Source organism: Chelmon rostratus, chromosome 2 (assembly GCF_017976325.1).
Source record: "Chelmon rostratus isolate fCheRos1 chromosome 2, fCheRos1.pri, whole genome shotgun sequence".
Classification (NCBI taxonomy): Eukaryota; Metazoa; Chordata; class Actinopteri; order Chaetodontiformes; family Chaetodontidae; genus Chelmon; species Chelmon rostratus.
In genome coordinates, this window is record NC_055659.1 from 15,706,234 (window position 1) to 15,723,458 (window position 17,225).

Sequence of the window (17,225 nt, forward strand, 5' to 3'; positions counted from 1 at the left end):
GGAGGCCCAACCGACACTGACTCAAGTTACATCACGTGAGTCAATCTCATCACATTTCGTGTAGCTCCCTCTGGTGCCAGACTACAGTACATATAACTTATTTCACATCTGCAGTGAAATTTCTCTTTCTTTCTTTCTCTTTAGAGATGTACATGCAAAGTTCATTGTGGCCTTTTTTAAAGTAATATTTCTGTAATAGTTAATAGATAATAATAATAATAGATAGAATAATAGATAATAATAGTCATCGTCGTCGTCGCCAGTGTTAATGGTGGGACTTAGAGAGTGGACTTTTAGAGACTTGATGCTGTAAAAAAACTGTGCATGTGTGTGTGTGTGTGTGTGTGTGTGCAGTTATTAACAGATAACAGTGACAGTAAATTAAAGGAAGCCTAAGGACAGGGACCAGTCTTTGCGTTATCAAACTGAATAATGATCAAGTATTACAGTCGGCTATTCTGTTAAATGAGGAGAATTCTTATCTTTGCAGGCACATCATTTACTCTTCGGAAGATAAACAGCCGTATAAATGAAATATTTTAAGTTACCTTCAGTGCACCGGACGAACATTCATAAGTTCTGTAAAGAAAATATCACTCAGTATTCAGAATTCTGTGTTACGTAACTCGTGTGCGTTGTCCCAACTCTCATATTTCTGTATTCAGGCTGCTCTCTTGCTTTTTTTTAGCTGAGCGGAGATGAATAAATGCCGCGTTTGCAGCCATCGCTGGATCGTGGGTGTAATTGTATATTGTCAGCCATCACGACATACAACACAGAGATTAGGAATGTAGTAAGCGGTAGGCTGCTCTTACTCAGCGCTTTAGAACTGTCCATCTGTCAGATACAAACACCCACCCTCTCTTCACACACACACACACACACAGTATACCACACATATAGCTGCTCTATAGGTGCCTGTGCCACCTGGTAAAAGAACTGAATGTCTCCGGCTCTGAGCATCATTGTGTGTAGTGAGTAGCTTTAAAGTAATGTGTTAACATGTTACATGTCTGACAGCACAACACGTTTTAAGCCCCAAAGTGAAGTGGTTCAAGGTTTGACCACCACTTTGGTCCAGATGGAAATATCTGAAACTGAACTTAAAACAACAATGAATTCCCATGAAAGTCTAGATCTTCATGGATTTCTTTGTTGTCTCAACAATTTATTGGATAGATTGCAATCAATGGATTCTGTCCTCCAGGACATTCATAGCGCCCGGGGGATGAGTCCCAATAACTTAGTTGTCACTTACTCTGTGGAACACATTAGAGTTATATGCCCACATCTCCTTCATAGATTGTCATGAAATCTTGTAAAGACATTCATGGTACCAACAATGCATCGTAATGACTTTGGTTTATGAGCAAATACCTGCAAACTGTATGTTCTGTTTAGTGCTACTTAGAACATGTTAGCATGCTTGCTAACATGACAAACTAACACTGTGAACAAGGTAAACACGCCTGCTGAACGTTAGCATGTTAATGTGCTGCAAGCGCTGCTGTGCCAGCCTCACTGAGCCGCTAGCATGCCTGCATACTCTCATAGTCTTTTTAATTTACATTTTTACACATGAGACAAAACAAATATCGTGAAAAATCTAACTACCTGGAGTGTGTACGTCAGTATGTAAGCAGGTGTAGCTTTTGGCATTTCGAGATTTGGTTTTTCGGGAAGAAATGACAAAATCTGACTCGTTGTCTGTTGTAGCTCTCAGAAGGATTTTGTGTTTCTGCACAGAAGGATTTATGACAGGCAGTTACCCCTGGCTGCCCCAGGTGTCAGTTGGAGGCAGGAGCGTTGTAGCTCAACTTCCTCTGGAAGCTCATTTTCAGGATATGCAGTGAAAGAGAAGCCTCCTCTCGAGGCAACGTGACCACAACGTCAATATCCGCTGAGTCATGACTGACTCACAGGAACTGGTACTGGTTCTGCTGTAGACGTCGAGAGGATACAAGGAATGGCTGTATAGTCTTTTTGAACCCACAGTGCAATTATGCAAATGGAGTCATTGGACTGCCTCCTGCAGTTTAGTTCCAAGACAGCAGGTTATTGATCAGGGCAGAGAGAGGGGGAGTACTGATAAGGAAGGGAGAGAGAGCGCTGTCGGGTGAGAGTGGAAGATGTGAGGGGAGAGAAAGTATCTGTTCAACAGTTTGAATATTGCTCTTTCCCATGTTAAATGGATGTAGAACAAGCACGGCAGCAGCAGAGACTTATTCTCTCCCAGTCATTTCTCATTTTCATTAGTTAAGTCTGATTAAAGCAGTATTGCCTGTATATATTTATGGTCAAGAAGAGCTAGTTTTGCATTTTATTAAGGATTATTCCACGTGTGAGGAAGGTAGCCAGCCGCCATTAAAATTCTCAGGGTTCGGATGGTGCACAGATTGTGTCTTCACTGTAAATTTTGTCTGATGACAGTAGGACTGTCAGCATGTGGCAGCACGTGCGTGTAAATGTAAATCTGTTGCCTGACTCACTCACATAAGGGAGTGTGACCAAAACTGTTGAAGATGGCAGCGGTCCTGCAGTCAGCAGAAAATTCATCAGCTCATTCTGCAAATGCAAACACTGCCCCCCGGTGGCTGGAAGAGCACATTGCTTGACATCCTTACACTGATCCTTACTGAGGAAGTGAGCCAACAACAAATGTTAGAGAGACAAAAGCAGAATTAGTTTTTGTACTTTTGCACTTGTCCTTTAATGTTTTAAGATAATTACACAGATTTTTTTAACCAACCTGAGTTAAACGGTGCATTTATACAAGAACACTTAAAGTGCTTTGCAACAAAACAACATTCAGCCATTCACGCACACATTCACACACTGACAGCAAAGGCTGCTTATTAGGGGCGATACAGCACTTTCTATCCAAAGACACCCGTAGTGATTCTGTGCTCACATACACACACACGCACACACACACCGATGGCACAGCCATTTGGGGCTCAGTATCTTGTCTGAGGACACGCAGACTGGAGGGTCCCGCGACCTACTAGTGGACGACCTGCTCCACCTCCTGAGCCCCAAGTGTAAATGGCATCATCAATCAAAACTGCAACTGATGGGTATTTTAATTAATAATTAATGATTGTTAATCTGCTAGTTATTTTCTCAATGCATTGTTTGATCTGTAGATGTCAGACAACAGTGAAACCAGTAACCAGTAAAATCAGTTCGAAAAACAGTTGCAGATTAATTTGCTGCATTTTATTGAGACTAATTGGTTGATTTTCTTTAATTGATTTGTTTTCTTCTCCTCAATAAATTAATAAGTCCAATAAAACGAATACCTCATCTCATTATCTCTTCACCACTACACTGTTACTAATGTTATTACCAGTACTGCTTCTGTACTGTACTGTACTGGAGGTTGTTTTGTTTTTGCTGCTCAATATAAATGCTACTAATAATAACAATTTTAGATGCATCTAATATATCTAAGATTCATATTCTTCATATCTTTCCAGAAAGGTAACCTCAGTAAGTCACATTTTGTCTGGAGGCATGTTGTGAAAAATAAAGCGACTGAGGGCTGAAGGCTGATAAACAGACAGCCGGACAGACTGATGGGTCTCATTTTAAATGTCTGGCTGGTTTGTGTTAATCATCCGTCTCTGTTGCATCATGCTCTGACGCTCTGTTTTACCATACATTTGTTCTTCTGTTCATTCTGCCCATGCTCTGCAGCTGCTGGATGCCAGGAGAACCAAGGTTTGTCCCTATGTTTGCAACACATGTTGTGTGCACAACATAGAGTCACCTTCAGTGTGCCGTGTATTTACAGACACCTGGCAATCCCTTTGCACCATTACAACCTCCTCTCCTCTGAACCTCCAAAAGGAAGTGAATTTCCAGCAGTTCAGCCTGCCTCCTTTTCCTGTGAACCCTCATATGTTCCCCTATAAACACTGTAAAGCTATAAAGAGTGATTTGTACAGTATGTTCAATTGTGTCAATCCAAATGTGTCTGGTGCTCCATCCCCTTGTAGTACCACAAACTCCACAACCCCAGACTGCCTGTAAAGTTGGTTTTATTTCAGTGTAAGAATTTGTTTCTTCTCCTCTAAATCCTGTCTGGGCCATTTTCTGGACATAGATTGATTTCTCTCTAGAGATAACCTGCTGGAAGAAAATTTCAACAGGCAACACCAAGCTTCAGTCAATCTGTGACAGAAACTTGGGCCTAGCATTGTTCCCCTAAACCCAGAACCAGCACCCTTCTCACAGTAAGATATATTAGGCTTAATGGTGTGTGTTTTTATTGTATTTTGTTCTGGACACACACAGATTCACAGACAAGCACGCATTTATTCATATATAACCGGGCCCTCGTCCATGTCCACCAATAGCTCATCAAAATAATCATTAGCATGCAGTCTTTTCCTATGTGATGTTCCGTTAGCTCGGAGACCCCTTTTCACTCTAACCTTTGTAAGTACAGTATTTGTATCCAGGCCTCTCATGCTGAGTGTCAGAAAGACCTCTGCAGCACTGCAGGGAAGCATCAGGGTGGTCTTCGGCTTTGATTAGCAGGTTAACAACCCCCATTAATTCTGCTCCAGAGCAACCTTTCCCAGCACAATGATAAACTAATAAGTGATTTATTCCAAGCCTTAATATATTTAAAACACAGATTTTCCAGAATAAAGAAATGATATTTTTCCTCAAATGAGCAATGCTGTGTTTTAACAGTATCAGCCTAGTTACTTGTAAAGATAGGTAAGTGATATGTTCCCCATGTTTGACCTGCATTTTTTCACAGAACCGTGTGCAACAGCATCTCAGAAGTGTGTTTATAGGTGGCTACCCTCATGTGTAGTGTCATCATGAAACAATTTGCATTGTGTTTATTACTAAAATTTATTTGAACAATTATGTGTTTGTATGCATATGTCTGAACTTCGTCAGCATCTCCAGATGACCATCCAGGCTCTGCAGGACGAGCTGCGCACACAGCGAGACCTGAACCACCTGCTGCAGCAGGAGAGCGGCAACCGCTCCGCCTCTGAGCACTTCACCACCATCGAGCTGACGGAGGAGAACTTCCGTCGGCTGCAGGCCGAACATGACCGGCAGGCCAAGGAGCTCTTCTTGCTCAGAAAGACCCTGGAGGAGATGGAGCTGAGGATCGAGACCCAGAAACAGACTTTGGGTGCCAGAGACGAGTCCATTAAGAAGCTGCTGGAGATGCTGCAGAGTAAAGGGCTGCCTCCGGGGCCAGGCAGGGTGTCGGAGGAGGAGGAGCAGGAGAGAGCCAGACGCATTGCTGAGGCAGAGGCCCAGCTCGGACACCTGGAGGTCATTCTGGATCAAAAGGAGAAGGAGAACATTCATCTGCGAGAGGTACTCTATGACCAGGAGTTTGTTGATATTAATGTATGAGATTCACTGTACAAGACTTAAAATTGACTGTTTATTACTTTGTCGCCACCAGAGGGCAGTGCGGAGTGTCAAATAATCAATATGCTCTATGCTGTTGCTTATATTTTGTTGAATATTGATGTAATGCATCAACTGAAAACTGCAGAGCACGTCAGCGTCATAAAACATGTTACATGCGTAAAGACAAACTTTATATGCATTTTTTGGTGGAACCATATAATCCTGCTTTCAATAGAGATTCCAATAGATTCTGCTGCGCTGGTGCCACATAATGTTGTATCTTTTCTGAAAGGAGCTGCACAGAAGAAATCAGCTGCATCAAGATCCAAGCAAAACCAAGGCCCTGCAGACCATCATAGAGATGAAAGTAAGAACCTGACCCACAATAGACAGCCTGAGCATAATCATTATTATTTTTGTAAATATGAAGGTTCCTCTAACTATGACTTTTTAAAACAAACAAGCTAATCATGGACCGTATGTATAAAGACAGTGTTGAAAAGACAGATGTTGTATTTATATGTGTTTGAGTCACAGACATTTACAGGCCTTGTATTGTGTTAACCACTGCATGTCTAAACAAAGGCCTCCGCTGGTGTGTGTTCTACTGAATCTGTTGTTGTCATTGTGATCATCAGCAGCTGAGTCAATAGTAAACACTCTGACACATCCTTAAACCTCTCTCTGACACACAGACATGGAGACACTCTGTGTATCTGCTCACAAAGCAGTTGTGTAAACATCAACAAGAATCAGTATTACTGTTCAACGTTTCAGCTATCGCGCCTCGCTGAGGAGGTGCAGTAGCTGTTCGGGCCAAGCTGCATCACACTGGTTTCATGACAAGAAATGGTCAATAATAATGTCAATAATCAACTCTTCAACATTACAGACCGTCTGGAAACGTCACACGCTGCAGGTCCATCTTGTCAGCTTAGTTTTGTGCAGATGAGAACAACATTTTCTGAAGACACCAAATATACCCAGCTGAATTATTGCAAAATGTGTGTCAAAAGATGCACAAGATCTTTACAATTTTCTATTTGATCTAAGCAAACTGTGCAGGTCTTAAAATGCCATCTTGCATTCAAATAATGCAGTTGAAGGAACAAGGAGAATATGTATGTAACGTTTTATGCAGCTTTGATGCTGCAGGGGAAACTTAAGGGGCATTTGAATTTTGGGACAAACATTCATCTTGCATTAGAAAATATTTCAGAAGACAGACTTGCATTGCAGTTTTAAAGACCCCACCCACCACCATCAAGTGTGATTGCTTTTAGCTTCCAGCTCAGTCACATTTTACACACATCCATATTCCACTCTTTAAAACTGACGCAGCTGTAACATGCAAATATGCTTCTACTCTGTTACCAAGGGTAAGCATGCCTATTCAGATCAGCACTTGTTGTACGGCTGATTTGTACAACAAGTGTTGTGCCGCCGTAGACACCACCAGCCTCACTGCAGAGGCCTGACATCACTTCCTCAAAATAAATCATGACATCATCGCCAAGCTGACACAGCCCCTCTCACTCGGCTGGATCGGCACTGTGCAGGCCCCAGCCTCCCCCTGGCGCGGTCATGTGACATCTGTGCTCTGGGATCCTGTTGATTTGCATATAGAGCGAGGGAAGACCCGCCTCCTCCTCCTCCTCCTCCTGTGCAGTGCCGGAAGACCCTGCATCTCTCCCCTCTCCTCTCTCCCTCTGCTGTGTTGATGCTGATGCTGATGGAAGCACGAATAATCCTCCCTCCCTCTCTCCCTTACATCTCTCCCGCCCTCTCCTCCTCACTCACCAGAGACAGTGCACAGTATACAGCCTGCCTGCTGCTACCATGGAAACAGGTGTGGTTGTTTATGACAGTGAGAGGCCAGTATGCAGGGAGATAGATAGAAAGAGAGACACACAGAGGCAGGGAAAGAGAGATAAAGAGCAAGATTTACTGACCAGGTCGGTGTACCAGTGATTACATGTGGATGGAATAAAATCCCCCTCCTTTGAAGGTATGGTGTCTTGTATCCGTTGGCGCGATGTTAGCTCATTGATGTTCGTCTCGTAACACGGAGACTGAGGTGAGATGCAACGGCAGGGCAAAGCACATGTACATGTGCAGCGCCCGTGCATTCACGTTAACCCCTCAGATCCTTCTCGGCTAGTCCTCATTACGATACATTACCCATGTTCCTCTGCAGTGGGCTATGACTGACCCTGCCAACGGCCACAAGTTCAGAAGTTCAGAGCCACTGGGAGGAGAGAAGGAGGGACACAAAAATAGAGAAAGACAGGAAGGAGCAAGGTTGCTCTATGCTCTGCTGGAGAGGGAGATGGACCATGGCTAATCTTAAAGACGTTGTATTATTTATTTAAAAAGCCGTGAAGCTAAAGCTGCACTCACAGGCGCAGTCCAGAGACTGGATTCTGCATTGATCTGCAAGCAACTACGGCAAAAGCTACGGCTTGTTACTTTTCTTCCTTTCCCTCTACGTGTTTCGCTCTGGTCCTTGCTGATCTCTCCGTGCTGGATGTGTGCTCAATATTTCCCAATGGTGATTAATCCTCAGAGCCGCCGCAAGGAGCTGGGTAGAAAGCTCCCGATTTCACCGACAGATACTGCAGTTGCTCTCAGCCACACCAAAGAGCTTCTCCCAGCCTCTCTTTATCTCGCTATATCTCTGCCTTTTAGCCTCTCTGTATCTTTTCTGTTGTTGTCTTTCTGTCTGTCCTGGACTCTTGACTCTTGCTCAGTTCAGGTTTGCAGCATGCAACTTGTGGACATGCCAGTCAGGGTTTTGAGGTGTGTCTCCTCTGCATGTTTGTGTGCAGGACACCAAAATTGCCTCTCTGGAGCGCAACATTCGAGACCTGGAGGATGAGATCCAAATGCTGAAGGCGAACGGCTTACTGAACACAGAGGACAGAGAGGAGGAGATCAAACAGATGGAGGTCTACAAGAACCACTCTAAGTTTATGAAGACCAAGGTAGATACCGTCTGCCCTAATGCATGCGCTTGTAAAAAATCAGATCCTGTGCAAATATGGCTGAAACACAAGCACGAATGCGTTGTTCGGGGTACAGACAGATCTGTGGGGAGAGGAGAATACTAAGCAAAGTGGCTTAAATGAGCTGCTTTAGCATTTAGAGTCATCAGCAAAGTGTCCTGTTGGCAACTATCTGAGAGATGCTTCTCAGCTCTTTTTTGAGACGAGCTCAGTGTCAAGAACACTAAAAAAAAAAAGGCTAAATCAGCAAGTGCATGCTGTGGCATAATAAAATACTGAACTTTTCTTCCTTAATTATATATAAAAGCGAACTGCTTTATTCCTCTGCTGCCAACAGAGAGTCGTGATGTACATTATGTTCAAAGAGTGACGTGCACCGGTCCACAAAGTCAGAGTGACAGATTTTATTAAACTGACTTCACCTGCCTCACTTCTCAGACCAGTCAGTGTTTCCATCAGCCAACGCTCCATGACGACATGATAACATGTATTTTTTGGCTGCTGCCTGTCACTAGTTATAGCTGCGCTGTCAACACACCAGCACATCTACCTGCAATCTGCAGTCGTGTTAAGGGGTGTGTGTCCGCCGCTCTCCCGAGCTCGTATGTCTTTCCGGAGCTTCGACTCTGTGTTTACACACGGCTCCTCATAATAGTCGACCAGGCGCAGACCAGCCACAGTTTTGTTATTCTATTTTTAGACCTCTTTTCATCAATCATGAATAGAGGTGATGTATAATATATGATGAATGCAGGGGAGTCAGTCCCAAATGCATTTTTAATGAGAGAAAAGCGCGTTGATGAAAATAGTGCAAAAGCTGTGCTGACAAGCTCAGTGTTTGGTAAAAAGAGGTTTCTCACTCTTTTTCTGTGTCACAAACACACACACGCCGTGATGGAGAAACATTGCGTAGCTTATGTAATTGGTCGTACTTTTCGTCTGTTTTCATTCATCTGTAGATCGACCAGCTGAAGCAGGAGTTGTCGAAGAAGGAGTCGGAGCTGCTGGCTCTACAGACAAAACTAGAGACCCTCAACAACCAGAACTCTGACTGCAAACAGCATATCGAGGTGCTCAAAGAGTCTCTCACTGCCAAGGAGCAACGTGCTGCCATCCTGCAAACAGAGGTAATGAAAAACCCTTAATTTGTTTGTACGCATGCAGTAAATCAATCTAACAACACACTGCCTCACAGATGTTTTCATACTTGGAGCCAAACTGAGCAAATAATAGGCTTTCCCTGGGTCTGAGGCTTATTACTGCAAATCATATCAGCACTTTATTTACTTTGGGACTTGAAACTAACTGAGCTGTGACTCTGGGCGGCACCAAAGAAACGCTAATGCGAAGTGTACTGTCACAGCACATCTAATAAAGATCAAAAACATCCAAAAGCTGCGCTGATAAATAAATAACTGTGGAAGCAGGAGGGTTACTGTAATGACTGAAGATCAGCGCCCTGCGAAAAAATACTCACTCAGCACCCAGTTGCATGGAGATTAAGTGAAGACGAATAAATACTTCAAAGCCATAACAGAATTCTGTGTGTCTAATAACTCCAATAAAATTTTTTCTCACTTATATTCTATAAAGCTCTTTCATTTGAAGTGGCCTCACTACAGTACAGTATGAGGACTTCCTCTAAGCTGGTTTTGGCTGTGTCGTGCTTCAGGTGGATGCCCTGCGTCTGCGTCTGGAGGAGAAAGAGTCCTTCCTGAACAAGAAAACCAAGCAGCTGCAGGATCTGACGGAGGAGAAGGGCACTCTCGCCGGAGAAATCAGGGACATGAAGGACATGCTCGAGGTCAAAGAAAGGAAGATCAATGTCCTGCAGAAGAAGGTGAGAGTCAGTGTTGAAGAAAACCTCGTCCCTGATAGGACGTACGGAGGGATGAAAGGTCGGAGGTGATGATGGTGGTACTTGTTGGTTGCATGGCGTGCTGGCAGAGATCTTTGTTGCTTTAGTCCAGATGTAAATTGAAATTTGAAGTGATTGAATTTGTTTCTTGAGATTCTTGTGACTAAACCAGTCACTCAACACAAGGCAGAGTGGTTCTTCTCTCCATTAAGAGTGAGTTGCTCTCAGGGGGAAAGTGTCCATAGAAAGACAAGCAAGAAGATATTTCTGCCTCACTGGCTCTGTTCTGTGTGTGTGTGTGTGTGTGTGTGTGTGTGTGTGTGTGTGTGCTATAAATACCCTCAGAGTGTTACTCCCTCTCTCACCCTGACCTGCTCACCCATTCTCTTTGCTTTTTTTTCCCTTCCTCTCTTGTTTTATCACACCTCCTCTCTCTCATCTGCCCACTTTTATCTCTCTCTTTGTCATCTCTCATGATTTCTGAATCTTTGTTTACTTCAGATATGGTTATTTGGTTTTGTTTATTGGTTGTGTCAGTCATATTATATAGTACATTAGTTCAGTGCACATATTTCACTAACCCTAAATAGTTTTTATATTAGTCTTAAGGCTGTTTGCTCACCGCTTGCAGCTTGATTTATATTCTGTTCTTCTCTTTATTCTACTTCACAAACTCTTCTTAAAAGTCTGACAGCTTGTGATGTATTTCTGCCTGAAATGGAAAACGCTTGGTTGTAAAGCCTCGGCACATTTCAAGCTATGAACACGACGTTGTCTGTAGAGGGTATTAATCTTCAAAGACTTTTGTAATCTCCAAGTCCAGCTATTACACCAACTTTAAACACCGCTCTGGATTTGAGATCATGCTATTTACCTCTGTTTCTCTGCTTTTCTCTCCTCTCTCCTCTGCCACCACCCTCCTCCCGCTCTCCTCCTCCCTGTGTCAGATTGAGAACCTGCAGGAGCAGCTACGGGACAAAGACAAGCAGCTGGGGAACCTGAAGGACAGGGTCAAGTCTCTGCAGACCGACTCCAGTAACACAGACACTGCCCTGGCCACGCTGGAGGAGGCGCTGTCTGAGAAGGTGTGGTGCGGCACTGTAGCATTAGGGCAGATGCAATAAGTGTTGGCAGTTGGGATGTGAACAGCTGCTGCACGACTAAATCATTTTCGCTCTGCGGGAGGTTATTTTAATGAGAGCATACAGTAGGTGTCTGCAGGCTCGGCCCACCCTATTCACTGAATACGCAACTGCGTATTCCACAAATCCTTTTTTTAATAAAGAAAGTTTCTGGGAAAAATGAAGCCAATGCTGCAGCAGCTGTCCAATCAATCACTGTGCTGCTAAAGTACAACATGATGGTGCCTCCAAACATAAAAGTATTCCTCTGGCACTGCCTAAAGAAAAGGGAATAAAATGAAGATGGAGAGGTACTAACCGAATTTACAAGAGGAGACAAATGATTAAGAATTTGTCACAGACTGAGTTCCACAAAGCTGATAACGAGTCCCTTAACGCTACAACTCGCAAAACTCTGAGATTTTCTAAGAGACTCTGGGGACTTTGTCTATCCCTGAGAGACAAAAGATCAAATTGCAGTTACTGTGTTTGTGAAACCTGACAATTTCACCATCATCAAACTTTTGACTTCTGTCCATCTGTCTCGGCAGGTAATGTTTAAACATATTTTAGACACAAGAGGAGATGACGCGGTGTTACAGCAACATGCTATTTTTTACACAACCAAGGGATTATGCTGTACTTTCTATTACTAATGTATTACTTTGCCGAAATCACAAGAGGGGACAAATGACTTAGAAGTTGATGTAGCTGCTTCACAGTGTTTTATAAAGTTTTTAAAGTTTCCCCTAACTCAACAAAATTTGGCTATTTTTCAAGGGAGTCTGGTACTTTCTCCCTGGATGACAAAAGAGTATATTGCAGTTACTGTACTCTTTAGATCTGGTGACTGCTTCCTTTTTAGTGTGGTTAGACAGTCAACAACCCAATGTACAGTATAGATTATTGTTAATTATACATTGTGGTAGTGGACTACAATATTGACGCTTTGTCATTTTTTATGTGTATTTATCAAGCTGCTAAAACTAAAATTTTGCACTTAAAGCAAGAGTTCCACATTTGGGAAAATACTCTCTTTGTTGCTGAGAGTTAGATGAACAGGTTGACATCACTGTTGTGTGTGTGTGCGGTAAATATGAAGCTACAACCAGCAGCAAGGCAACCAGCAGAGACTCCAGGAAGTTAAGTTTGTACAACAAGCTTTAATGTGTTGAGCCTTACTGGTGCTGGGAGGTGGAATTTTGTACCTTTAGACAGACACAGCCTGGCTGTATGCTCAGCTAAGATAGCTGCTACCCTGCTGGTGGGAGCCTCACACTTGTGTGAAGTGTACAAACAGCTAACTCTAGAAAACTAATACGTATACACTATTTAAACTCCAACACTATTTTGACTCCTCGCAAGCTTCAGATTTTTGTTTATCAAATTTCATACAACTTAAAGGTGCCATTGAGAGCTGCTCTCACCATGTGGCTGTGGCTGTAAGTACAAGTAAGTTGCTTGAAAACTACGTCTTATTGCTCAGCAAAGACTCTTTAAAGTGCTAAGTTGGCTCTTAAGAATATTCTTAAGTGTAATTTGTTTAATTCTGTGCATGTGTGTGCATGTGTGTACATGTGTGTGTGTGTGTGTTAGGAGAGAATTATAGAGCGTTTAAAGGACCAAAGGGAGAGGGAGGACAGAGAACGTCTGGAGGAGGTGGAGTCCTATAAGAAGGAGAACAAGGACCTGAAGGAGAAAGTCAACAGCCTGCAGATAGAGTTAACAGAGAAAGAGGTCAGTGAGTATGACTATGCTGTGCCTTTATGTTTGTCTTCTCTGCCGTACTGCACAGCAGATACTGTACGTCTTTCTTTCAGCAGGCCTTTTTATGACATTTAAGCCGCCGCCTCTGCTGCTGTGGCCTAGTTAGACCTCCTGGTTTGAACCTGTGCTGTCTGTCTGTGCTGTCTGTCCACCTGCAGTCCAGTCTCATCGACTTAAAGGAACACGCCTCATCTCTGGCATCTTCTGGTCTCAAGAAGGATTCAAAGCTCAAGTCTCTGGAGATCGCCATCGAGCAGAAAAAAGAGGAGTGTAGTAAGTTGGAGACGCAGTTGCAGAAGGTGGGTGTGTGTCTCACAGTGCAGAATCTCTCACATGAGCACAGGATAATGTGTCCACTTGATTTAGATTTTATAACACATGTATTTACTCATTTTCAACCAAGATCTGTATTTTGTATTTAGTCGTTTTGTGGTGTCAGCAAGTCAGTTGTTTTTGAAGAAATAATTAACGAATTACAGATAACAATCAGCTCAAATCAATTGTTTTTAATTATTTTGAAGTCTGTCCCTAGTTTTTACACTATATTATGCATGAGGTGTAGTCTCTAAGTCATTCCTCTTTTTTGATATACAGGACTCAAAGTTTAATCATGCCTGTCAGTAGCCTTGTTGCAGTTCAGAGGGAGAAATCCACAGTACTAATTCAGGGCAAAAAAACCCTCCACGGTTCATTAAAGCTAGCGTGACACCGCAACAGTCTGACAGTGAATACACTTTCATATAAATGTACAGTTGTTGGCAATACAATTTTACGTAGTAGCTCTTCTGAAGCTTTTGATTCTGTCTCACAATCTACATCTGAAATCCACGTCTAAAAAAGAACGATTCCATACCAAGCTGCAACTCCACCTGCCGAGGAGTATCATGTGATGTGGTCAAAAGCTCCAGAGCAGCTTCCGCAAGGCCCCTGTGGTCAGATAGTTTAGCTAAAAACTCTTTCCAAGGTCACGAATGAACTTTCAGTCTCAAACTGAAGGTTGTTTTATTTTTTTGCGGCCAATCTTTTTTTTAATTAAATTTTCCTATGTAGTTTTTTTGAGTGATAACAAAACATAACAGAAAATACTAAATGCACGTACAGGGGTTTTTATACAGGCAACATAGACTCCATAATGAAACAGCCGCATGCGTCTAATCAAAAACGCAGAGAAGAGGGATCAACATTTTGCTGAAAAAATAAACGTGCACGCACCTCTTATGCTTGGTAACAACTTGCAAAGAGGAAAGAACAAACAAAAAGAATAATAAAGAAACTAAATTAATTGAGAGCATTCGGAAATTATTACATTTCAAACATGGAAAAAATTGCTGTTGTTATGAAAATGGTATGTACAGATGATGAATTTCCATAGATGATTTGAAGAGGTCCAGGCCTCATCTGCCTATTTGAAACATTTCTTTTGATGAATGCTTCAACTTTGGCTAAACTGTGGAGATCTTTTCTGCCCTGAACGGAGACTACAAATGTCCCTTGTTAATTGAACTGAACTGCAGATGAAAAGCCAGTGCTGTGCGTCCACTGTGAAGAAAAGAATTACCTCTCTGTGAGTCCAGGGACCGCTTGGATGCAGACTATTGCGTTGTTTCAGACTTCACAAATAGTGGATTACTCCTTTTATTCTTGGAATTAAAGGAGTTTGGTCGAAAGCTGGTTTAGTGCTTTTCTCTGCTCTTAAACGGAAACAGTAATTCTTCATCAAACTAATTCCTTGTTTGAAAAAAAGCGAACTTCCACCGTAATCCAGGAATGTGAACCTGCCTCATATAAAACATAGTAAATTAGGATAATGGCCACCATCATGGTTCCTCTCCTGTAACAGGCTGCACTGCTTTGTTAGACCGCTACTGGGAGTGGACAGTCAATTAAATACCCCCCTCCGCCTCCTCCTGCTCCATAATCCACTGACTGCCCCCGTGTCTGTTCCTCTGCATTTGTCCGTGATGTGTTGCCCTTAACCTGTAACAACATGTGCTTTACTGAGACTATGTTACTGCTCTGTCAAACATGTATTGTAACATGTCTGATCCTGCTGTTCTCTCCTCTGGCTCAAACTATATCCTAACACTTACTCTCCCGGGTTTCCCCCACCTCCAACCCCTCCGCCCCACTCCCTTCCTCAACTCCTCCGTTTGCAATGTAGCAAGCTGAGCAGCTATTCAGTCACATGAACAACCCTGTAAGTCCCTCTCTTGAGCCCTCTGAGGCACATATTGAAAGCATGAGGACACTGATTCCTTCTTTGAAACATGCTAGATGGTGATCATGCCAGCCCCCAGCACAGGTTCTGCTTTCACCCACCGTCCCACCCAGATGCATGTTGGTCATCGCACTGTACTGATACAATGAGCTTTATGCTGCACTCAGAGTCCTGTGCAACATTCTGCAACTGTTTGTGTTTGTGACACATGTGGTGAAACTGGTGCTGCATATACAGTATTTATATTTTAAGTTCAATTTATTTGGTCAGTTGGAATTATATAGCGTGCAGTATATCTATGTATTCCTAATGTTTTTCAGTGTGGTTCTGTGGTTGGTTCAACTGTGATTTGCTTGTTTAACTGCAGTGAGATTTTCTTATTCTTGCACACAAGGCTCTGCACGCTTCTGTGCAATGCAAGAATGTAAAGATAAGACTGAACCTCCATCAGAGCAAATGTTTGAGATCAGGATGTCCCAGAGCTTACACATGTTTTTTGTCATGCAAGAACACATGGGAAAGGCAGCTCACATTTTTGAAGGCTCAAAGGCATCAAGCATCGAACTCTTCACAAAGACTGCTTAGATACTGTATGGAATTCAAAGGACATGGTCTAACTTGTAGTTTCCTCATAACTTTTGGCACCTGCAGCCCTGGAAATAACTGTGATACTTTTCCATTTGTTACTGAATTATGTGTGACAATGACTGAGAAATATTTTTGCATTCAGTGTATTTTAGGACCACAGTAAATCTCCAAGTCAAGCCCATTTTTTCCCTCACTTTTATCACTGAAATGCATTTTTGTGGAGATACAAAACAGGTTAAGCTTTAGTTATTCTGAGGTGACTGACTTTTCATGATACCTTAATGAAAAAATACAATATATCACAAAACAGAGGATAAATCTATACAAAAAGTAATCAGGACAGTGAAATAAAGTGATTTCCTGCAACCCTTAAATGCATCAATAACACTCAAAATGCTCTCAACAACATCCTCAGAGGTTGTATGGAGCATAATTTGTATGTCCAATAAAGCTGTTTTTGTATCTTCAGTATAGACTTCCATATTGATTAGCAGCTCTAAAATGACTTAATGTACATCTCACAAATTAAATCCCAACGTCACTCCTCATGCTTAAAAAATGACACTTGCTGTTAGCCGACAGATCTACTTGGTCCCTGTTGCTTCTCCATTCTATTGACTGACAACCACAAAGACTGTGCAGCTTCGTTGGGTTTGCATGATATGGTCGACCTTGTTGCATGTTGTCACTGTCAGTGTTGCCACGCTTCTCTTTTGCCTCAGTGTGGTGCGGTTAGCTCAGGTGTATCAGCCGCGGTCGGAGATCACTGCAGTGTTTCGGTGGATGCTCTCTGGCTCTGTATAACTCTTGCACTTGTTGATATGTGTGGCTGCATATTGTCTCCAGGGTGATGTATACCGCTGTAATGTGCTTCATGGAGAGTTACAAACTGTTGCAATGACGGCGAGATAAGTCCATTCTGAGCTCTGGTTAGTTTGTGACAGATAAGCAGTGAGACAGAATTATGATTTTAGCATGTCACTGATTTGTCACTAGTTTTTTTGTTTGTTTAAGTGCTGTGCAAACACACACACACACACACACATACACACACACACAGTCCTGTATTCTGCATAGTCACCAAGTGTGTGAAGTGACTGGGAGTCTCAGAGGGCCGTTAAATGGAGCTAAATAATAGCTCTGTTAAAGCTAATGAGCCAGCACCAGTAATGATGCCCTTGTCCACAACATTTTACTCTGTTCATTCAGAAAGAGAGACAGAGAGAGAGAGAGAACAAGGGGAATAGATAATATAAGACCTTGATGGACTGCAA

General features: G+C 42.7%; 1 protein-coding gene across 1 annotated transcript in view; it reads left to right on the forward strand.

Annotated features, from left to right (window-relative positions):
• Nucleotides 1-17,225, forward strand: part of erc2 (ELKS/RAB6-interacting/CAST family member 2) — a 31,275-nt gene that overhangs the window by 5,430 nt on the left and 8,620 nt on the right. Inside the window, exons 2-9 of the mRNA XM_041945569.1 lie at nt 4,921-5,355; nt 5,687-5,761; nt 8,223-8,378; nt 9,359-9,526; nt 10,072-10,239; nt 11,205-11,342; nt 12,975-13,115; nt 13,304-13,444. Of these exons, the coding sequence (XP_041801503.1) occupies nt 4,921-5,355; nt 5,687-5,761; nt 8,223-8,378; nt 9,359-9,526; nt 10,072-10,239; nt 11,205-11,342; nt 12,975-13,115; nt 13,304-13,444 (1,422 nt within the window). The remainder of the gene's footprint in view (nt 1-4,920; nt 5,356-5,686; nt 5,762-8,222; nt 8,379-9,358; nt 9,527-10,071; nt 10,240-11,204; nt 11,343-12,974; nt 13,116-13,303; nt 13,445-17,225) is intronic.